Raw genomic sequence first — 24,405 nt, forward strand, 5'->3', positions numbered from 1 at the left:
TGGTTAATATGTTTTCCTCCTAGTAAGGAGCTACAGGTGCAGTACCTACTGCAGTACAGTAGGTTTTCTACATTGAAACTTTAAAAACATCATCTTCAAATGTAAAACTTACAGCTGATTAACAGCAAATTTAAGAAAAGAGAATGCATTTAATATCAGGTGTCAGAATACAGGAAACCTACAAGTCTGCTAGCTTTGTGAGGAACTAAATGAACTTCCATCAGTGACACTCACAGTGTCCTTACTGAAACCAGAAAAAGCAGAGTCATCCTGTTCATGGCTGATTCTTTTGAGTACATTAGTGAAACATGATACGTGACAAGAACACAACAGACGCTCTTTGTTTTTGTGCTTAAGAAAAACCCAAATGTAAAAGACCCCTTTTAGAAAGAAAATATTTTTATATGCAGATTGATTATGTGCATCAGTTTAAAAAAAATCATCCCTCTAAGCCACTCATCCAAGTTCATCTGGTTTCACCATGCTATATATGACCATGCATATTAAGCTTAACTAAAAGAGTCAAAGGAATGATTTGAAAGACTGGACACGGTTATTTGCTGTTTTTTCCAGTCAGATAAAGTGATCATCTGTTACTGCTTACATTTTTGATTGCCATTTGCTTCTGTTTTGCACAGAGTTAAACAAGCATGAAATGTCTGACTGCATCCTCTTTTGCTGTTTCTATGGTACGTGTCAGAAGGACAGTATAAAATCAGGAGTCAGCGTACGAACCAGCAGCATCTCAGAAGAGAGACTAAGCTACAGAAGGCTTAACCACAGCCATGGATACTGTCAAACATCAGAAAAAGAATACTTCAGGTAAACATTAAATGCTACTAGCTGCACACACTAACATTATTTTACTTAAATTATAACAATGTCCTTTCTGATTATGTTTTTTTCCAACAGCACTCAAAAAATCTAAGTCTGTGAAGAACATCAATCATTACACAAATGTACGCGGTCTGCCTTCTATCGAGAAGATTGTGAGCTCAGTGGAGGACACCCCCAGGCCCATCAGCACCCAGATCGTTGGTACAATCCCAGAATGGATCAAAGGAAACTTCCTGAGAAATGGGCCCGGAAAGTTTGAGATCGGAAACCACAAGTGAGTGCTGCGTCTTTGTGTGTTTATCCATTCGCTTCAGACATCATGAAGCTCACTCCCCTCTGCATTGCATCTATTTCTCTCCAGATTTAACCACTGGGTTGATGGCATGGCTCTCATGCACCAGTTCAAAATATCAAATGGGCAAGTGACTTACAAAAGCCGCTTCCTATCCAGCGACAGCTACCAGACCAACAAGGAGCACAATCGCATTGCTATATCTGAGTTTGGGACTGTAACCATGCCGGACCCCTGTAAAAATGTCTTCCAGCGCTTCCTGTCAAGATTTGAATCACACAGTGAGTATCTTGAAGACAAAGCAGCCTGTTGATGCACTTGCTATAGAATAAGTAATTCAAAGCTTTCTTTCCCTCTAGAGCCCACAGACAATGCCAACATGAGTTTTGTGACCTACAAAGGTGACTATTATGTCAGTACAGAAACCAACATCATGCACAAGGTGGACCCTGACACACTGGAGACTGAAAAGGTACCATGAGTGTAATGATATACGTGCAGCTTAAGTTTTAGTGGCACATGTATCAAACTGTAAAAGTAGGTATAGAAGCAATAAAAACTGCAAACCTTTTGTGCCATTGCATTTGTTTCTATTAGGTGGACTGGAGCAAATTCATTGCTGTGAATGGAGCCACAGCACACCCTCATACTGAGCCTGATGGTACGACATACAACATGGGAAATTCCTACACCTCGAAAGGTATTTAAGAAACATCAGATCCATTTCCACACTACAGGTTACGGATCAAAGATCTAACAGTATCTGGCATGACAGGATCATACTACAACATTATCCAAGTGCCACCAACCAAGAAAACAGAAGATGAAACCCTGGAGGGAGCCACAGTGCTGTGCTCAATTCCTTCAGTGGACAAGACCAAACCTTCATACTATCACAGCTTTGGTGAGCAAACAGTCTCATGCAGTAAAGCATGCACATCTTGAATTTGGGAATAAAAAAAGCACAGGTATCACAATGGAGTGGTACTCTGAGTTGATGCATGGAATGAAAATGATTTAAATCATTGGTTTTCTTATAGTCCTATAGTCTTACTGGAGCTGAGTCCCGCTGCAAAGAATCATAAATAGAAACTTCTCATTTCGTTATAGCAATGTCTGAGAACTACGTGGTGTTCATTGAACAGCCCATCAAGCTGGACCTGCTGAAGATTATGACAGGCAAGCTACGAAGAAAAAGTATCAGTGATGGCTTATTCTGGGACCCCAAACTCAACACAATCTTCCATCTGATCCACAAACACACTGGGAAGGTAGGACTAACTCTAACAGAGTTTCTTTACTGCTTTTTGCCATTCTGTAACCAACTCTGTAAACCCATGTATTCACATACATCATAATCCCATGCACTGATCAGAAGTTGCCCTTGAATTTGCCCCACTCAGAGTATGGCTTAAATGTTCCACAAAGCACTTGGTCAATAGACTACAGCTCTGTGTGAACGTACAGTGGGGCAAAAAAGTATTTAGTCAGCCACCGATTGTGCAAGTTCCCCCACCTAAAATGATGACAGAGGTCAGTAATTTGCACCAGAGGTACACTTCAACTGTGAGAGACAGAATGTGAAAAAAAAAAAAAATCCATGAATCCACATGGTAGGATTCGTAAAGAATTTATTCGTAAATCAGGGTGGAAAATAAGTATTTGGTCAATAACAAAAATACAACTCAATACTTTGTAACATAACCTTTGTTGGCAATAACAGAGGTCAAACGTTTACTATAGGTCTTTACCAGGTTTGCACACACAGTAGCTGGTATTTTGGCCCATTCCTCCATGCAGATCTTCTCGAGAGCAGTGATGTTTTGGGGCTGTCGCCGAGCAACACGGACTTTCAACTCCCGCCACAGATTTTCTATGGGGTTGAGGTCTGGAGACTGGCTAGGCCACTCCAGGACTTTCAAATGCTTCTTACGGAGCCACTCCTTTGTTGCCCGGGCGGTGTGTTTTGGATCATTGTCATGTTGGAAGACCCAGCCTCGTTTCATCTTCAAAGTTCTCACTGATGGAAGGAGGTTTTGGCTCAAAATCTCACGATACATGGCCCCATTCATTCTGTCCTTAACACGGATCAGTCGTCCTGTCCCCTTGGCAGAAAAACAGACCCATAGCATGATGTTTCCACCCCCATGCTTCACAGTAGGTATGGTGTTCTTGGGATGCAACTCAGTATTCTTCTTCCTCCAAACACGACGAGTTGAGTTTATACCAAAAAGTTCTACTTTGGTTTCATCTGACCACATGACATTCTCCCAATACTCTGCTGTATCATCCATGAGCTCTCTGGCAAACTTCAGACGGGCCTGGACATGCACTGGCTTCAGCAGCGGAACACGTCTGGCACTGCGGGATTTGATTCCCTGCCGTTGTAGTGTGTTACTGATGGTGACCTTTGTTACTTTGGTCCCAGCTCTCTGCAGGTCATTCACCAGGTCCCCCCGTGTGGTTCTGGGATCTTTGCTCACCGTTCTCATGATCATTTTGACCCCACGGGATGAGATCTTGCGTGGAGCCCCAGATCGAGGGAGATTATCAGTGGTCTTGTATGTCTTCCATTTTCTGATGATTGCTCCCACAGTTGATTTTTTCACACCAAGCTGCTTGCCTATTGTAGATTCACTCTTCCCAGTCTGGTGCAGGTCTACAATACTTTTCCTGGTGTCCTTCCAAAGCTCTTTGGTCTTGGCCATGGCGGAGTTTGGAGTCTGACTGTTTGAGGCTGTGGACAGGTGTCTTTTATACAGATGATGAGTTCAAACAGGTGCCATTCATACAGGTCACGAGTGGAGGACAGAAAAGCTTCTTACAGAAGACGTTACAGGTCTGTGAGAGCCAGAGATTTTCCTTGTTTGAGGTGACCAAATACTTATTTTCCACCCCAATTTACGAATAAATTCTTTACAAATCCTACCATGTGGATTCATGGATTTTTTTTTCACATTCTGTCTCTCACAGTTGAAGTGTACCTCTGGTGCAAATTACTGACCTCTGTCATCATTTTAAGTGGGGGAACTTGCACAATTGGTGGCTGACTAAATACTTTTTTGCCCCACTGTACATAAAAAGTATTTTGAGTGCTCAAATTGAATAAATACCAATATAGATTCCATATTTAGCAAGAAGATGGAGTATAAAATTTTCAAACAAGGCGGGGGTCACGTGATGCGTCGAGCTGAGCAGACGTGAGTTTATGAGCTCTGCACTGGACAGCTGTAAAATATTGGTATTTTAGCTCATTTTTGCCAACAAGTTGCCTCAAATATCTATATAATGTCTCTAGACGAGTTTTTCGCACACCCTGGATCAAGCAAAAAGAGAGAAATGAGCAAACGTGGAGTCAAAGCAAAAGCTAGCAGTGACCTGGTAGCTAACAATTGCCCCGAAAAGAAGACCATGTGCGACGCTGAGGATGCACTAAGTACACTGCGGGATGACGTGATTGTGGACAAGGTGACTTCTAACATATCTAAGTATATGGATATCAAGATATCCGAAGTCATAAAGCCAATAAACGAGCTCACTGAGAAATTTGACAATCTGATAGAAAGAATGGAAACAGTGGAGCAGCGGGTCTCGGACTTGGAAGATGTCACGGCTACAAATGAGCCACGTATTGCCGCTCTCGAGACCCAGCTTAAGAAGGCCATGGAACGTCTGGAAAGCTTTGAGAATCAGAGCCGGCGGCAGAACGTGAGGATTGTCGGGTTAAAGGAAGGCGCGGAGGGTAGAGCACCAGTGGAGTTTTTTAAAAAATGGATACCAGAAGTCCTGGGCCTTCAACAGGGTGCCATTACAGTCGACAGAGCCCATCGCACTGGACCACCTATGAGGCTTACTGGCACGGAGGGACCGCGTGCAGTACTGGTCCGGCTTCATTACTACACCGATACACAGAGGATTCTCCAGGCTGCCAGGGCTAAAGGTACCGTAAACACAGAGGCAGGAAAAGTATCCTTCTATCAGGATTTCTCCGCCGAGGTGGCTCGAAAGAGAAAGGAGTCGGCGAATGCGCGTAAAGCTCTCCGAGAGGCGGGGATCAAATATTCCTTCCTTTATCCAGCCATCATTAAAATATTTAACCCCGATGGCACCAGCATCTCCCTCGCGACCACCCAGGACGTCAAGGACTATGTGAGCAAATTGCCAAGACCTAAATAAACTGTTGGTGCACGACAGCGTCATTGTAACGTAAGTTACAAACTCGAGGCTTACAGCATTATAGTATTGATAATGAGCTAAGGTATAGAGACTTTGATTTTTGACATAGACTCCAGTGCAGGGATGTTACGCGTTTGTGGCCCCCCACAGCTGTACTTTAGAGTAGGGTACATCTAGATGTGTAATTTATTTTTTGTTATTTTGTGTTATTTGTGTTGGGGAGGGTTGAGGCTTCCAGGCTTTGTGTTCAGGTTTTGCTGGGAACCAGTGTTCTTGTTTTATGCTCAATTATTTTGGTTAATAGGCTCAGACTGGTTAAATGTAGATTTGGTTAAATATGTAAACAGCACAATATATACATTACTTTTCCTATATGTCAGTTAAGATAAGTACTTGGAATGTTAAAGGGTCCAACAATGTGGTGAAAAAAAAGTCCATTTTAAATTCTCTGAAGAAAGATTTGACTCACATTGCTTTTTTGCAAGAAACCCATTTGACAGATGATGAACACAGAAAATACTGTAGAGAATGGGTTGGTCAAATTTTTTTCTCATCCTACTCCACAAATAAAAGGGGGGTTATTACCCTTATACACAAAAATCTTCCCTTCAACGTTATAGCCACTCACAAGGACAATGAAGGAAGATATATATTGGTTAAAGGGATGTTGCATGGGGAAACTGTTCTCCTAGGTAATATATATGCGCCGAATGCACAGGATGGCGAATTTTATACGGTATTATTTAGTCAATTAGTGGACATGGACTGTGCTAATATAATATTAGCGGGTGACTTTAACTGTGTTTTATGCCCTAAAATGGATAAATTTCCCCCACAATCTATCTTGACCAAAAACTCCAAAGCCCTTTGGCAAATTATAAATGAGCTTGACCTTATAGATGTCTGGCGACACTATAATCCACTATCTAAGGAGTACACTTTCCATTCTAACCCTCACTTGTCAGCATCTCGTATAGATTATATTTTTATGTCCAAGTGTATCAGTCAGTTAGTTCAGCAGGTAAATATTGGTCATATAGGTCTCTCTGACCATGCTCCTGTTGTCTTAACCATTCAACCCATGAGACATATTGAGCGCTCTAGGTCTTGGAAGATGAGCACACTGTCTCTTTTGGATGAGAAATTTATACATTTCATAACAGAGCAAACAACAGTATTCTTAGAAATAAATGATAAAGAGGAGATAGACACGAGAACTTTATGGGATAGCTATAAGGCTTACATGAGAGGGATGATTATTTCATACACAAGTCATAAAAGGAAGCAACGATTAATAAGGCAGTTAGAGATCGAGAATAATATCAAAAAGCTGGAGAAACAATACTATGTAACAAAATCAGCTGAAACATTAAGTGAGCTTAATATTGCCAGGACATCTTTGCGTAATTTGATAATGCGAAAGGCTGAAAGAGATGTCCTTCTTGCCAGACAACGGCTTTTTGAATCAGCTAGTAAGCCTAACCGCTTTCTGGCTCGTCTTGCAAGGAATACTCCATCAAGTTCCTTTATCACAGCTATTGTGGATGTGAATGGTGAAAGACAAGTAGGAAACCGTCAGATTAATGAGTGCTTCAGAGAATTCTATACAAACCTATATCAATCTGAGATGGACATAACAAGGCTTAACTCAGGCTTCTTCCTAAACGACTTAGTATTCCCTCAGCTTTCTGAAGATCAGGTAAGCCTGCTGGAGTCACCCATAACAATGATAGAGGTGGATAAAGCTATATCTGCACTCCAGTCAGGGAAATGTCCTGGGGCAGATGGTTTCCCAGTAGAATTTTTTAAGGTAATGAAAATGAAGTTAAATAGTTTATTATTAAGGGTTTTTAATAAAGCATTTGAAGAATCGAAACTCCCAGAATCTATGTACCAGGCTAATATAACATTGATAGCTAAAAAAGATAAAAATCCAGAGTCATGCTCATCTTACAGGCCTATTAGCCTTCTTGGTGCTGATAATCCGGTTGTTCAGTCTGACGTCACTAGCCGTGTCTGGGTCTAAACTCCGCTGCAGGTCCATATATCAAACGATCACTATGGCATTACTGAGAGTTGAAAAACTGTCTAAAGTCTTTCATCTTTAATAAAATGATCAGCGTTCTGCTCTACCAGGTGTAACAATTGAGTTTAACATCCAGGCATCCATGAAAACGGAATTTATGACATTTAACGGAGTTAGAAGTTAGCAGGGAGTTAGCTCGCTAGCTTCTATCTAAATACAATATAGCATGTCCTGACTGCGGGGTTTTGGAAACAAATTAAAACGTGCAGCTCTGCTATCACTTCCAGCATAAATGAAGACAGAAAACTAAACAGCAGTGATGTTTGTAGGGTTACTGAAGTTGGGCTAGCTGGTATATAATGATGTGCTACGTGACCGCTAGCGACACAGCTATGTTAGCATAATATAAACAAGCTAACTTTTTTCCCACTCGATAAAAGTTAACGTGAGTGTTCTCGGTGGTCAGAAACAAATGTAATCGCATGGCAGGATGCTGTAAAAGGACCAAACTTCAGCCAGGAGAACAACTGAGATAATCCATCCACAATACGAGGTTAGTCATTCATATACTGCTGCATGGGCTGGGCTGTAGTTACATCCTAGGGTTTTAAAAACTGAGCTTAAATAAATGATTAGCGGTAATAAAAGCCGAGGGAGGTCAACAGGGATCACTGACTGTTTTAGGAGCTTTTTGAGATCAAATAGAAGAAAATACATAACATTAAACATGTTAACAACACAAAAGCCATATTAAACGCAGACTACTTTAGACCCGGAAGTAGGATTCGTCGCGTCATCACTGAACAACCGGATAAGATACTTTCAAAGATACTGGCTCTTAGGCTAGAAAAAGTAATGTGCTCTATCGTGCATGCTGATCAGACAGGTTTTATTAAGGGGAGGAATTCTTATAATAATACTCGATGCCTATTTAATATTATTCATTTTTTAAATTTTCATCAGATCCCTGGGGTTGTTGTTTCTATGGATGCCGAAAAGGCATTCGATAGAATTGAATGGGAATATATGTTTGAAATAATGAGAAGATTTGGGTTTGGAAAAAACTTTCTGGGGTGGATCAAAATTATATACAAATCGCCAATAGCATCTGTGTTAACTAACGGCTTGTTATCTTCCCCATTTTCACTGAGCAGAGGTACAGCACAAGGTAGCCCATTGTCACCACTATTATTTGCTTTGGCCATCGAGCCCTTGGCCATGGCCATTAGACAAAATCCAAGTGTTCTTGGAGTTAAAATTGGGGATAGACAACATAAAATTCTGCTTTATGCAGACGATATTCTTCTGACACTGACTGACCCGGTTAACTCTTTACCCGTTCTTATTAGGTGCATCAAGGATTTTGGTCTTATATCTGGATACAAAGTAAATTTTGATAAATCTGTTATAATGACTTTGTGTAGTGGAGGGGATAATGAACCTTTATATGTTAAACCCTTTCATTGGGCACCATCAGGTTTTGTATATTTGGGAGTTAAAGTTACACCAAATGTTGGACACTTATATAGAGAAAATATTAATGGAATGGTTCAAGATCTTCGGGAGATGCTGACAAGATGGAGATCACTTCCGATATCATTTTTGGGAAGAATAAATCTCATTAAAATGGTAATCCTACCGAAAATATTATATCCCACAGGCATGTTGTTTGCAATCTTGAAATCAGAAGATATTAAAGTAATTAACAAGGCTATGGTGGATTTCATTTGGGCAGGAAGAAAACCCAAAATTAAATTGGAGACACTACAGTTACTGAAAGATCTGGGCGGGTGGGGAGTGCCAAACATAGAAAATTATGTCCTCTCAATACAAGCGAGGATTCTTTCTTCCTGGATACATGAACATTCTGATCTGCCATGGCTAAATATTGAGGAAGTATTATGTAAACCATCCTCACCTGTTAACTTCTTAGGGAAACGTCTAAATGACTTACCTCACGTAATAAAGCATAACCCACTGATATATAATGCTATGTGGACGTGGGGAAAACGGAGAAAAATTTTTAACAGTAGTCTTCCGTTTAATATCTTGTCAACGTTTATAAATAATCCAGACCTTCTGCCACAAAACATAGGGTCAAGCTTTGTGGGATGGCATAAAGTAGGTGTAAAGAGGTTTTATGACCTCTTTAAACATGGTGAGTTTAAATCATTTGAATCCTTGAAGTCCCAGTATTCTATGTCAAAGACTGAGTTTTATAAGTATTTGCAATTGAGAAATTATGTGTTAAAAAATGCTAAAACATTACGAATCTCAACTGCCTCTTTTCGGTTGGAGAAATTTTTTCTGGATAATAGGGAGCATAAACATTTTGTATCAAAGTTTTATTCCGAGATTTATGCCCTAATCGTGGATAAACTGGCATGGTTGAGAAAATCTTGGGGGACGCTGCTTAAATGTCAAATAGATATACAGGCATGGGACAAAATCTTGCTCCTTCCATCCAAAATCTCTGTTTGTAACCGATTTAAAGAACTGCAGTACAAAATTTTGCACAATGTGTATATTTCTCCATATATTTATAGTAAGTATAATATGGGAATATCTCCAAACTGTCTCAAGTGTAAAGTCAGAGTGGGCACTAGATTCCACTGCTTGTGGGAATGTGCTATTATTCAGTCATTTTGGAAAGAGGTCTGCGCCAATATTAGTACAGCCATTGGTCATCAGGTGACAGAAAACCCATTAATGTGTATATTGGGATATATTCCTGTCTCACTGGTACAACATGAGCATGTAATTCAGTCACTGTTAATGTTGGCCAGGAAAAGCATTATGTTGAGATGGGTGGGGGCTGAGCCTCCCTCAATTTCTCTATGGAAGTCGCTCATCGTTGAAGTTATGACTCTGATCAGGCTGGGACATTATATTGATGGGAGCTCCTGAATTTTTGTGGACAAATGGAAGAGACCACTGGAAGCACTGGGAGTAACCTATAAACTGGATCCTAGAGGACAACAGTTATGGACATAATGTTGTAATATTCTAGTGCTGTGTAGTGTTATTATTTTGGATGTGAACCAGTCTTATATTTGTTGGGGAAAAAAAGTTAAATAAAAGTTTAAAAAATGTCAAAAAATAAAAATAAAAAATAAAAATTTTTTTCAAACAACATTAAGCTGCACCTATAAATTGCATGGGTGTAATTCATAAAGACACTCAAGTGCTTTTAAGTGGTGAGTAACACCAAAGAAATACAATTTCCCCCACCAAACAGAAGCCTAAAGTTTTTCTGAATACGTTATTCTAGGCTATATTATTTATTTAAGAAATGCTCCATATGTATTCGGGCACTTGTTAGTCAGTGCAAACAAATCTCTAACTCCAGTGCCCATATGGTGTCACAGAGCCCCAACAGCAGAATTTAAGTGGAAACTAAAACCTAAAAGACCGAAACTCTTAAAATATAACAGTGAATTAATTTACAGTGAAAATATTACAACTAAAGTTTTACAAATTTACGGCGATGATACTGGTTCCCAATGGATGGGTGTGGACAGGTTTGATATGGGAAACATGAACATCAATTCAAGTCAAAGTTTATTTATATACCACATTTTGAAACAACCTCTATTGACCAAAGTGCTGTGCAAGTTATATAAAATATACACTGTATAAAAACACTTGCTAAATTAACAATAAATATAAACAAAAAATCTAAAGTTTTATTTACTTGTTTTATTAATCAAAGCTTTATTCGCCACATGCAGGTTGCCCTCCAGTGAAATGGGACACCCCCCCGAGCTTACGCACACACACAACACAGACATTACATGGGGATACAGGTCAGAGATTGGTAGCGTTACAGAAAAACACTGAAATGTACACTACAGTGGGGAAACTACAAGAGGAAAAAAAGAGACCTCTACTCATGCTGTGCTTCCATGGTAGGACAGCATGAGAACAGGAAACAAAAAAAACTCCTCTGCACAAAAAAAGCACATATATGTCCACAGCACAACTTTGTGAAAGACATGACAAGCCATAGGATTGGGTGGGGGGTGAGGAGTAATCCGAAGCGAACACAGCAGTCGCCCTGCACAGCGCTACCATTCCAGCGCGGCACATAGACCCACCGTGTTCCCCCGCAGGAAACAAGCATCGAAGGCGTTTGGAAAGAGAGGGGGATGAGTGTGTGCTTATCAGTGTAAGTGTATGTGTGTGCGCGTGTTCATAGTTCAGCTGAGACAGTGTCCTTCGCCCTGCTAGGCTAAGTAAACAGTCTACCAGCCAACCCAGGTGGCCTTGCATGGAATGGGAAGGAACAGACTCAACACAGTTGTTATCAGGGAGTGGTGTGACAGTCGTGCTTTAGCAGCGTTCAGGTCCCCAGGGCAAGCTCCAGCCTTGTGCATTCTTTTCTCACAGACTCTGTCCTGCTGAGAGAAACTGATGTTGATGACCGGGAATCTCTGGCTGTTAAGTTAGCCTTGGAGGAATAGCGACACTTGCTAGAGGGGGCAGAGCACTATTCATGAACTGGGCTTATCATAAGAATTTAAGATATCTCAGAACAGATAAAAAGGTTAAACGTCCAGCAGGCCTGCTGAGATTTATTCTTTGCATGCTTTACCTTCTCCATCTCCTACCACCCAGGGCCAAGGAACATCAAGCCTAATGCTCTCTCTCTCACCAGTTTGCCACCAGCATCAATTCCCCAGAGCGTGCCAGTATCCAGCTTGGTTCCTGTAAGGTTGGTGGCCTGAGGAATCAAAGACACCATCCGACACAGGGCAAGACCTCCCAGGAGGCAGTTCGTCCCTGCACCACGGTGCTCCATTGGAGTCACACGTCCAAGTTCTCATGTTATCCCGGCTTGAGTAGAACGATTTTCTTACTCAGTTCTCACTTTTGGTGGGATTCATTAGAAAGAGAAATGAAGGATTTTGTAGCTACTGGTTTAACAGAAAACGTTAAAATGCATGAAGTGATGGTGCTTTTTACTTCAGTGCGAACAGCTCATGAATTTCAAAGCAGTTCTACAGTCCAACACTGGTCTCTCAATCTCCCGTTGGAGAGCTGTGAGCTTCGCCATATTGCGTTCTGTGATGTTGTCATTTCTTGTGCTCAAGGAGCCGATTTCTGAGAACTCACGGCAGTGTGCCTCCCCAAGATGTCATCCAATTTGTGCCCAGAGATCTTATTCCGAGCGAGCCCTTCCGAGATGTATCCAGTCTGCAGTCAGAGATCTTATTCTGAGTATTCACAGCAGCCGTAGCCTCTCCAAGATCTTATCCGTGCTGACTCAATGAGCCCATTTTGAGAAACTCACGCCTCTCCCATCGTTCCAATCCCAGCGGGCAGCCTCGTGGGGGTTTGAACAGCCGGTTCTGCTTTCTTAATTCTTCGATAAGTCAGGGCCAAGCCAGCTCCGATCCGCCAGAACCCTGTTACCATGGTTCCGAATAGGTAGATAGCTTCAGCACTCAGGCTCACCCAAGCCCAGACTTCTCGTTGAGAAAGGGGTTTCAATTGCATTTAGGGACCAGTTGATCCAATCCATAATTCTTTTAGGTTTTAGAGAACAGACTGAGAGAGAGAGAATGTTCCAGGGAAAAGTAATAAAAAACACGAGACAAGACAAGGACATGAGGAGCTAAACAGGGAAGATAAGGGAGAGGAGAGGAGAAAAAGTGCGACCGCCTTCGCTGAGAGCCAAACGAAAAGAGAATTAATTGCATGAAAATCACAGTATTCTGTTCAACTAAACCTAAAAGCAAGCAAGAACAAATGGGTTTTCAAAGTGTTTTAAAATGATTGAGAGACTGGACAGCTCCAGTGTGAAAAGGTAAGTTATTGAAAGATTAGGAGCCACCACAGGCTCTATTGCCTCTGGTTATAAACCTGGATAACAGAATCTCCAGGAGCAGCTGGTTCGTGGACCTCAGACATTATGAATCTTCATATTTCTGGGAAAATTTAGGTAAACAGAAACAAGAGTGATCATGGGACAAATGAAATTTGGAGAGAACCTTTTTTGATTCAGTACATAATGGAATGCTGTTAGCGGACAACCACATCTTTTGACCTAGTTGGCAGGATGTATGTTTACAATTGGCCAGAGAAGCTTGGGCGGACTTTCAAAGGTGGCGGCAATGGCAAATATGGTGGAGGTCAGAAGGAACAGAGAGCTCACTTCCAGTTGTGTTTAAGACTGGTGGTTAATAGCCAGGGGAGGCCTCGAATGATGACAGCCTGGTGGCAGATGAAGTCATATTGTGAGGATACGCTATCTAGTATAGCTGAGAACTGTCTAGGATAGCTGAGTGGTTGGCGGAAGTGACACATCTGAGTGCAGTTCTTGATTTGCTAGCTCAGTTTGGCCGGTCTGCGGGTGGAAACCTTATGACAGTGACCTGGGGCTGCTTCACAGCATCTTCTGGGATGTGGTGAAGCCGGAAAAGCAGGGTCTGTGAGGACTGGCTGGACTCAAAAGCAGCGGTCTGAGTGGTCCTGCATTTGATTTAAAGCTGATCTGCAGCAATGGAGGTTGATCAAGCCTTGAAAGCTGGTGCTAATAATTCCCACAGGTGTTCCAACTTTTCTGGATTACTTACAGCCCCATCTGTCTGCATAAAACCAATGTTGGAACTAGGGGTAGGTTTTGATTATCGATTTTCCGATTTTAATTGATTCTAGCTTTAACCTCCTAAGACCCAAACTCTTCCACGGCATGCATTTTTAATTTCTCTTTGATAATTGGGCATATTGGAGCCCGATGAATGTAAAAACAAAGAATCACCAGATTTTTTTTTTTTAACCCGATTTTTGTTCCTAAGAAAAATGAGAGCCACGTATGAGGATATTCGTTTTAAATTTTGATGGAACAGTGGCAGTATAATGTCCTTGTAAGTGGATATCAGGCCCTTGTAGAGCAAAATTCAGTATTTTGGTCTAGACAACCCAAAATGCGATGTCCACATATGTGGACACCAGGTCCTAGGAGGTTAATAATGTGATATCGATTCATTAAAATCGTAAATCGATTTTTAAATATAAATTTATTTTACCCGAAATGCCAGAATCTCAGGTTGAACCTTACAAAATTTCGACAACCACCAAACAGCTTAAACAGTAAATGAGAGCAGGTACACTGATTCTGCACAAAGACGTAAACACAAAGCGTGGACCCGCGGATCAGAATCAGTGAGCTGTCGGCTTTCAGCCCTGACGGCGTGTCCGTGTACGAGCACTCGGGTGAAAAAGCCAACAGCTCACAGATTCTGATTCATTGGCAGGTCCACGCTTTGTGTTTACATCTTTTTTTGCGCTCGATTCTGCTTGAAGCTGTAGGCTTTGTCTCTCTCCAAACAAATTTGACTGAACCAGTAGCAAAAGAAGATCCAAACTAAGCCTCACATTTCGCTTCACATAAACATCGTCATGAATTCTCTCTGACTTTTGCTGTTTTGCTTCCACCACAGTAAAATCACTTCCTGCAGAGCTCTCTGTCTCTCTCTGTACTTCGAGAATAGTTTCCCATCTAAAAACCCTCTTTTCTGCATTATTCGCTTGCTTTACCACACACCAATCTACCGTTATGTACAGCGCTGTTGGCCGCTGTGTCTTTGTTTTTGTTTTTAATTTAACTGATTTCTGCTGTTCAATACTGAAGAAATTTTAACTTTTTTAAATTATGCAAAACTGCAAAATACTTGGCTGTGTCTCTAATAAAACCTCTAACTTTGCTCTGCTTCACTTCAGCAGCATCAGCTAATGTTTATATGTTGATTCATGGTTTTCTTCTGTTTTCGTTCTACTGCAGAAATTTTTTAAGGTGGTTATCTGCTATAAAAACACAGGCCAGGAAAATCTCCTTTGTGTTTTTCCTGTGTTTTATGCTCTGTTATGCTCTGTTACCAAAATGCTCCGGTACCTCTTGCCAGAGGTGAAGAGTGTGTGAGAGGGTTGTGTGGGGTCATCCACAATGCTGGTGGGTGCAACAAGTGTCTGTGATGGAGGGAAGAGGAGGCTTCGATGATCTTCTTAGCTGTTCTCACTATCCGTTGTAAGGTACTGTGATCCATAGGGTGCAGTTACCATACCAGACAGTGATGCAGCTCCTCAGGATGCTCCCAATAGTCCTCCTGTAGGTGGTGGTGAGAATGGCTGGTGGGAGATGGGCTTTTCTCAACTTCCGCAGGAAGTAGAGAGGCTGTTGGGCCTTCTTAGTTATGGAGCTGGTGTTGAGGGACCAAGAGAGGCTCTCTGCCAGGTGGACACCAAGGAATTTGGTGCTCTTGATGACCTCCACAGAGGATCCATTGATGTTAAGTGGACAGTGATCTCCTGAAGTCAACAATCATATCCTTTGTTTTGTCTACGTTCAGAGACAAGTTGTTGACTCTACACCAGTCTGTTAGTTCTTGTACCACCTCTCTGTACATTGACTCGTCGTTCTTGCGCATGAAACCCACCATAGTCATGTCATCAGTGAACTTGATGATGTGGTTCAAACTGTGCATCGCTGCACAGTCATAAGTCAGCAGAGTGAACAGCAGTGGGCTGAGCACACAGCCCTGAGGGACTCCAGTGCTCAGTGTGGTTGTGTTAGAAGTGCTGTTACCGATCCGGACTGTCTGAGGTCTCTCCGTCAGAAAGTCCAGGATCCAGCCACGGAGGAAGGTGTTCTGGCCCAGCAGGCTCAGTTTAACAATCAGTTGCTAAGGAATGAGTGTGTTAAATGCTAAACTGAAATCTATGAACAGCATTCGTACATACATGTCTTTATTGTCCAGGTGGGTGAGGGCAAGACGTAGGGTGGTGGCGATGGCGTCATCTGTTGACCAGTTGGGGCGATAGGGGAACTGCTGTGGGTCCAGTGTGGGTAGCAGCCGGCTCTTAATGTGCCTCATGACGAGCCTCTCGAAGCACTTCTTCGCGATGGGTGTGAGTGCAATGGGATGGTGCAATTAATGCATTAACCCCAAGAAAGACAATGCAGTGGTTGCTAGTGTCAATCTTCCGAAATCATGCAAGCAGATTCATCCAGCTCACAAAGACGTACTGAAAACACCAAACAACACACTGGACAAAAAATGTCACCCCCTACCTACTACATATATTTTTCTGAAGTGAAAAAACTGCAACATATCGCAGGGAAAATGTCACAGCTGAGGAATTTAGTGAAAGACTTTATACTTAGCTTTTAGGAGACGCACTAAGGCCAAGTGAATAAACACATTTTTCCATAAAGGTTCATTCATAAAGAATAATTTGCAGTAATGTAGCACAATGTAAAGGTGATTAGTGTCATAATTTTTCTTCAAGAGATATACTAAAAATAAAGATATCTTTGGACACAAAGATTCGTAGAAATGTGAAGACGTAAAAACACAACTTTATTGTTTTTGTCATTAAAAATCAATGAATAATCGTAACTAATGACTGAGATCTGAATACTGATCATAATAATTGTGATACTAGTTTTGGCCATAGTTGTCCAGCCCTACATTGTAGTATGAGTGAAACTTGCAAAAGGAATGCCAATTTCCACCTGACACCTGGTGCTCTGCTCTAGCCTGTAATATTAGTTCCTGATTGACCTTTACAGTAGCTACGCTTGTGAATGTTAGATAAAATGTTAGCTATGTTGTTTTTTCCTGTGTTTCACTGTGTTTAGAGTTAAGTAGTTCAGCTTTGGTTAAGTGTATCCGTTGCTTTCTTTGGTTGTGAGAGCTGTGACACCATGGGTGTAGTGGGTTGGAAACTTGTGTGAAGACCTGTGATGTGAACCCTCTCGTTATGACTATTAGAGATGATATCTGCTTTCCATAAATGTTGCAAATGCTAAAGTTTCAAGTGACGATTTCCATTTGAACATTTAGTAACTTAAGATGGTTTGTTACATTTTTTTTTTTTCCTATGCGAGTTTTGGAACCATTAGAAAGGTGAAAAAAACTCAGATTAATTTAAATATTAAGTAAAATTATTTTAATATGAACTATTATGTAATCAATGAATGTAAACAGTGCCACAGTGCATTTCCATTGTTGTTTTTGTGTTTCAGGTAAGCTCCCTCAAGTATCTTGCAAAGCCACTATCAACCTTCCATCAGATCAATGCATATGAGGAGGATGGATTCTTGATCATAGATTTGTGTGCATCAGATGATGGCCAGGCAATCACAAGCTACAACATCCAGAACATGCGTAAGTCTGGAGAAGCTCTTGATGAGGTAAGTTAGTTAAGTAAAGCTCATTACTAACTTTCCTGTGCAGTTTATGGAAAATGATTATGCTGTTTTTGGTTTATCTGAAAAAAAGATTGCTTGTTGAATAGGGCTGCCACGATTAGTCGGACTAGTCACGAATTAGTAGGATTTAAGAGTGTAATAACGGACTGAAACAGAAGATGGCAGCACTGCATGTACAAGGATGCCAGCTGCCGTAAAACCCCAAAGAAGAAGAAACTGTTCCAGAATTCATAGCGCGACCCATCGCGGCCCTGCTCAGTTTCCAATAATGGCAGCAGCTAGTTAGTTTTAATGTTACTCGTATTATTCTTTCTGGGTCACAAAATAAACGTTTAACATATTTTCAGGCGAGAATGTAGCTGTGTAAACCTCAAATATCTGCTCAGTTTATCAAGACACCACATATTTTCAAAAGCGCTCCGACGTTTTCGGAGACGTCTGTTACCCACTAGCTCGATAGCTAGCTGGGGGCAAGGCTCACTAGAGCCGTGAGAACACCGGACTCCCGGCAAATCGTTTTCAAACCCACCGCGGTCTTTCGCTACTCAGGTTAAACAAACATAAGTCACTTAAATAACTTAAAAATGTTGTTGTTTGGCTTTTTTCAGTATTTTTCTTGTTGCTGAGTAAATCGGTTTGGCTGAGATTAAAGTTATAGTTTTTACACAGCTGAATAAACGTCAAGCAGACAGCTGATTATCAGAAGTGTGAGATGCTGGAGTATATACTCCGGTGTCCTGTTATATTTTAGATAGCAAGGAGCAGACGGCTGAGTTTATTAAGCTTCACTGAAACAATCTGCAAATTTCATTAAAATTTAATAGACTATCATCTTGTCTTTATTTTTAGTTAGCACATACCTTAAACACTTCAAGCTGTAAGCTAATGATAGTTATAAGAGCAGATGCTGCTGGTGCAATAAGCTGTATGCTGTACATCCAATGGATGATGATCTGATTAGTCGACTAATCGCAAAAATAATCGGTGACTAGTCGACTATCAACATAATCGTTTGTGGCAGCCCTATTGTTGAAGTTAACAAGATCTTCCTCGTCAGGTGTACAACACCTTGAGTAGAGCCTTCCCCCGGCGATTTGTGCTGCCTCTCAATGTGGGCCCTGACACACCCTATAACCAGAACTTGATTACCCTGCCGAACAGCATAGCTACTTCTGTAAGAATTGCCAAGAACAAGGTAGGGCAAACAGCATGATTAACATACATGTATCAACATGTTACTACTCCCATTCTTATAGTTTCAGTTTTTTATTGTAAATATCCCGCAAAAACAGGATTTTACAGTCTACAGTCTCTTCTATATAAACGCTTAATTGGACTTTGCTATTAAAATGTCAACATGTAGCACTTTCACTACCTGAATCTCAGTGATTACCTGTGTTGCTTTTTTTGTTTTTTTTAAACCTGTGCAGGTGTTCTGTACTCATGAGGACCTGCATGGGGAGGATCTCCATGAATACGGAGGTCTGGAGTTTCCTCAGATCAACTATCACAAATTCAACACCCATCCCTACCGCTACTTCTATGGCTGTGGCTTTAGACACCTTGTAGGGGACACGCTGATTAAGATGGATCTCCACGGAAAACGCATGAAGGCACGTTGTTTTATTGGAGCAAAGAAAAGAGAGCTCGCATTTCCAATCTGTGGAACAAGTTAACCCCCACAACTGAAATCAACAGTTTCCAGATAGAAACAATTATATCTGTTTCTATTTTAGTTCATTCACAGAGAGCGCAACTCACCCCAAAGGGGAAAGGGTTATATTAAAGTGTTTTATGCTGATGTCAGCCTTGGTAATATAGAAATCTAGTGTAGTATATTACTGTATGTATATGTAGTAACTTTTTGTGTCATTGTGAAATTATATAATGTTGTATTGAAAAACAACAGGCCTTAGTTATATACCAGGCCTCAGGGGACCCCTGGTATATAACTAGTATAAGACTGAAGACAATCCATAAAAATTGTGGGTAATATGGAGTTAACAAACAGTAAACAAAGTTAGAGAGGACTGTCCCACAGGTATTGAGATAGCATTGTTACTGTGATTTTTCTTTTATCATCATGAATGTGATATTGTGTGTAAATGTTCCCTCACAGGTGTGGGAACATCCTGGTCAGTATCCATCTGAGCCGGTCTTTGTTCCCTCTCCTAATGCTACAGAGGAGGATGATGGTGTCATCATGTCTGTGGTCATCACTCCAGACGAGGTTAGTCAGGCTCAGCCATTTTGGACAGGGTACTCTTTATAGATACAGTTTCCTCATACAAATGTAAAACATGGCTGAGCACGAGCTTGGACATCGTGCCGTTGTGTTTTCTACACTGTCTTGTACACCAAGTATTTCTTTACCCATGTCTCTGTTCTCTCCAGGACAAGAGTACATTCTTTCTGGTGTTAGATGCCAAGACATTCGAGGAGCTGGGCAGGGCGGTGGTACCTGTCAACATCCCCTATGGCTTCCACGGGACATTCAATGCCACGGCTTAGACGTCTGATGGATGTACATGTGACTTCACAGGGACACACCTACACTGTGTACATGTTGACTTAAAAGCAAAGACCCTCATTTAAAGAATTCCTTTATTTTCATGTCATAGTGATATGTTAAAGCATACATGCCTTTTTTCAGACTTAATAAAACCTTAAGTGTCGATATAATCTGTGTTGAAATAAAATCCTTTGTTTCTATTGTTTTTCCACAGCTATCTGTAAATGAAGGTCGTGAGGTTTTTTTTTTAATATCTGCTATTTCATGCATTGCTATAAAAAAGTAAAACTGATTTTATGATACTGTTAAGGTAATGCACAAATTAACACAGAACACATTTGGAGAAACCTCTGTGACTTTAAAATGTACAATTTCAGAAACATTCACGAGTCACTGAGCCTTCTGTCAATAAATAAAGCTGCATTTAAACACCTGGTAACAACATTTATTCTCATAAGAAATGCTTGGGGGCACCCTAAGATCAAAATGCAGAAAACAAAACTGCATTATTGCAGCATTTTGCTTCGAATGAGGATAAACCTAGCAAAGTTTTGTCTACAGGGTTTGTTTTTTTATAAAGAGTCATGAGGTTAAATTAAATTTCATTTATGCTTTTTTTTGTTTTTGTTTTTCGCTTTTATGCTGTGAAGAAAATTCTGAAATGGATATTTTATAATGATGCATTTGGTCAGATGAGTTTTACAACGAACTGAATTGTAAACCTTCAATAATCAAATTGTCACCATTATGTTGGACTAAGGACACATTTGACTCAAACCCAGAACAATAACATATTTCTTAAATGTACTATAACAGCAGCACAGAACACTGGGAGAGAACAAATCTTAGAATCCGGTTCTACTTTAGTAAATGAATAAGTGCACTACACAAACAAAGGTGTGCTCCCTCACACAGGTGACAGAGCAGGCAGCACACTAACCTTCCAGTTTATCAGAAATAAGAGCCAGTGTTTTCTTCAGCTGTTTCTTCTTCTCTTTGAGGTGACCTTCCAGGTCTCGTGCTTCAGCCAAAATGGCCTCCAGCTCCTTCATCTGTGAGGTGTCTGCAGCAGCTCTCTCCCTACAACAGTGGACAAACACTGACCATGAAGCTGTGCAACAACAAAAAGTAATCAGTTGTTTTAAGCCAGCAATAATTTTGATTTTGACTGGAACAGAATGAAACGCTTCACTTCCCTGACATTTGTCATTTATGATCAATTTACTTGCTTCTGAGCTCTAAGCTAAGTTCCTCTTCCTCAGTCACATTTTTACCTTCAAATTAGACATTTTGTATCAGTCCGTGTCCCTAATTTCATTGTTAAGCGGGACCCATACGGCCCGCTTTGATCTTAAGTGGGCCGGACCAGTGAAACTCTGTCAGTGACATGTTTAGCCATTTTTCTACATGATATTACAGAATTACTTTATTAACTCTAGTTATGAAAAACCGTGGTGGAAAGTTAAAAACAAACTTTTCTTTCATTTCACTGTTTAATGAATTTGTGTAGTATGAAGTGGAGGCTTTTATTAGTGGCAAAAGCCTTAAAACTTACGAAAATACAGTTAAAAGCCCAACATTGGTGTTTGTGGTGAGCAGCAGATCAAACAAGAATTATAAATGGCTTCACGTGCACATTCAGCCGCTGAGACTCATTTCGACACTGAGCCATGGCTCTGTGCTACATGCACACATTTCTGCATCTCTGTCATCAAAGACTTTGTATATAGTTGATGTCATTTTCAGTACTGAACTGTAACTTTAGTCTTTGTAAAGGAAGCCATTTTATTCAGTGTTTTCATAAAAGCCTTGTATGGATTTGCTACTGCTATGGAGAACATACATGAGCTTAAAACCTGGACGAGTTTGGATTCCAGTCAGTCTTTGCGTGTGGCCACATGGTGTGCCCATCAAAGTAAAGTCTCACCTCTGTCTGCATGGATTCTCAGCAGGGCTGAAGATTTGCTCCACATAATAACAGACATATGAAATTATCTCGCGGTATAACCGTATCACAGGTCAGATGTGACCTGCCAGCCGTAAGTTTGGCACCCCTGCGTTATACACTATGCTCTACTCTTGGTACAGCCAAACATTTCCTGGTTCATCAAAGTTTTTGTTACACCAGTTACTGCCAGTCAATTCAGGGAAGTCTGACTCAGTGAACTGGGTGGTGCAATTTCAGATCCCTGTTAAGCCCTTCTGTCAATTCCAGGTACAGGTTAACACAATTTAAAGTTTTGTATAGGTTTCATAACAGATTCCTGCCTCTGTCTCCTCCGTGTGTGGTAAATGTGGTATTGCACAGTCACACGTGTTGTGGTCTTGGCCAGGACATATTTGATTGTTTCCCCAAACAGTGCGACTCGCCCGTTCACCTGGACTGTAACCTGGCCAAAATTGACTGCTCGGACGAGACTGTCTTTCTCGTCCCTTCAGAGGCGAGCTCCAAGGTCGGGCACGATCGCTGCAAAAGCACTGATTCTATTCGAATGGAAATCAGCATCACATCCCCGTTTTAAAAGGTCACGTAATGAGCTGCTGCTTGTGGCTAAACTTGAACGGACTTGGTGCAGTAAAGGCACCAAAGGTACACTCAACAAAAATATAAACGCAACACTTTTGTTACTGCTCCCATTCCCCATGGGATGGACGTAGAGACCTAAAATTCATTCCAGATACACAATATAACCATCCCTCCCAAACAGTGGTCACAAATCAGTCCAAATGTGTGGTAGTGGGCACATCTGCTATATTGAGATAATCCATCCCACCTCACAGGTGTGCCACATCAGGATGCTGATCTGACATCATGAGTAGTGCACAGGTGTACCTCAGACTGCCCACAACAAAAGGCCACCCTGGAATGTGCAGTTTTGTCTCACAGCAAAATGCCACAGATGCCACAAGCAATGAGGGAGCGTGCAATTGGCATGCTGACAGCAGGAATGTCAACCAGATCTGTCGCCCGTGCATTGAATGTTCATTTCTCAACCATAAGCCGTCTCCACAGGCGTTTCAGAGAATATGGCAGCACATCCAACCGGCCTCACAACCGCAGACCTCGTGTAACCACACCAGCCCAGGACCTCCACATCCAGCAGGTTCACCTCCAAGATCGTCTGAGACCAGCCACCCAGACAGCTGCTGGAACAATTGGTTTGCACAACCAAACAATTTCTGCACAAACTGTCAGAAACCGTCTCAGGGACGCTCAACTGCATGCCCGTCGTCCTCATCGGGGTCTTGACCTGACTCCAGCTCGTCGCCGTAACAGACTTGTGTGGGCAAATGCTCACATTCGATGGCGTCTGGCACGTTGGAGAGGTGTGCGCTTCACGGATGAATCATGGTTCACATTGTTCAGGGCAGATGGCAGCTGAGAATGTCCCAGTTCTTGCATGGCCAGCATACTCACCGGACATGTCACCCATTGAGCATGTTCGGGATGTGCTTGACCGGCGTATACGACAGCGTGTACCAGTTCCCACGAATATCCAACAACCTCGCACAGCCATTGAAGTGGAGTGGACCAACATTCCACAGGCCACAATTGACAATCTGATAGACTCCATGCAACGATGTGTTGCACTGCATGAGGCAAATGGTGGTCACACCAGATACTGACCGGTTCTGGGTCCCCAGACCCCCAATAGCGCAAAAAACTGCACATTCCAGGGTGGCCTTTTGTTGTGGGCAGTCTGAGGTACACCTGTGCACTACTCATGATGTCAGATCAGCATCCTGATGTGGCACACCTGTGAGGTGGGATGGATTATCTCAATATAGCAGATGTGCCCACTACCACACATTTGGACTGATTTGTGACCACTGTTTGGGAGGGATGGTTATATTGTGTATCTGGAATGAATTTTAGGTCTCTACGTCCATCCCATGGGGAATGGGAGCAGTAACAAAGGTGTTGCGTTTATATTTTTGCTGAGTATATATTCTTTTATCTGGATCCTGCCAAACATCCAGTGCTGTTCTGCTACAGTAACAGTCAAAGGTTTGTGCACACCCATCAGGATAAAGCTGGTGCTGGTAGGGTACTACATTCCCCTTTTTCATGAGAAAATGTTGATCAGCCATGTTTAATTGGCATCATGGGAAAGAATCAGTCTTGACTTGTGTAAATACCTTAAAGTTTCAGCAAACTCAGAAACCAGCACGCTCAGCACCTTGCTCACACCTGTAACACAACAAGAAAGCAAGTCCATGTTAGGCGTGCTGCAGATGTCTTTGCTTAGCTGTCATTTCACCATTTTTTCAGTATGTTTTTAATGTGGATACGTATATAAATACAAGCAGGTATCGTTGCAGAAATTTAAAATCAGGCTGCATGA

At 41.5% G+C, this 24,405-nt stretch overlaps 2 protein-coding genes across 3 annotated transcripts in view; one reads left to right on the forward strand and one right to left on the reverse strand.

Moving 5' to 3' along the window:
• On the forward strand, nt 1-20,699 carry LOC146693194 (carotenoid-cleaving dioxygenase, mitochondrial-like). Its single transcript, XM_085478983.1, has 12 exons — nt 1-822; nt 913-1,111; nt 1,199-1,410; nt 1,489-1,601; nt 1,727-1,829; nt 1,905-2,033; nt 2,240-2,400; nt 17,362-17,529; nt 18,605-18,742; nt 18,978-19,160; nt 19,667-19,777; nt 19,942-20,699. The coding sequence occupies exons 1-12, from the start codon at nt 786-788 to the stop codon at nt 20,056-20,058; spliced, it is 1,671 nt and encodes a 556-aa protein (XP_085335109.1). The 5' UTR covers nt 1-785; the 3' UTR covers nt 20,059-20,699.
• The window catches only part of tex12 (testis expressed 12), an 11,316-nt gene continuing 7,044 nt past the window's right edge, over nt 20,134-24,405 (reverse strand). For both annotated transcript variants that reach the window (XM_085478982.1, XM_085478981.1), the window contains exons 4-5: nt 24,200-24,251; nt 20,134-21,139 (exon numbers count right to left, since the gene is read on the reverse strand). In XM_085478982.1, the coding sequence (XP_085335108.1) occupies nt 20,995-21,139; nt 24,200-24,251 (197 nt within the window). In that variant the 3' untranslated portion in view covers nt 20,134-20,994. The remainder of the gene's footprint in view (nt 21,140-24,199; nt 24,252-24,405) is intronic.

Source organism: Copadichromis virginalis, linkage group LG14 (assembly GCF_057382275.1).
Source record: "Copadichromis virginalis isolate Kocher_CV1m ecotype Utaka linkage group LG14, C_Virginalis_male_GT1.1, whole genome shotgun sequence".
NCBI classification, from domain to species: Eukaryota; Metazoa; Chordata; class Actinopteri; order Cichliformes; family Cichlidae; genus Copadichromis; species Copadichromis virginalis.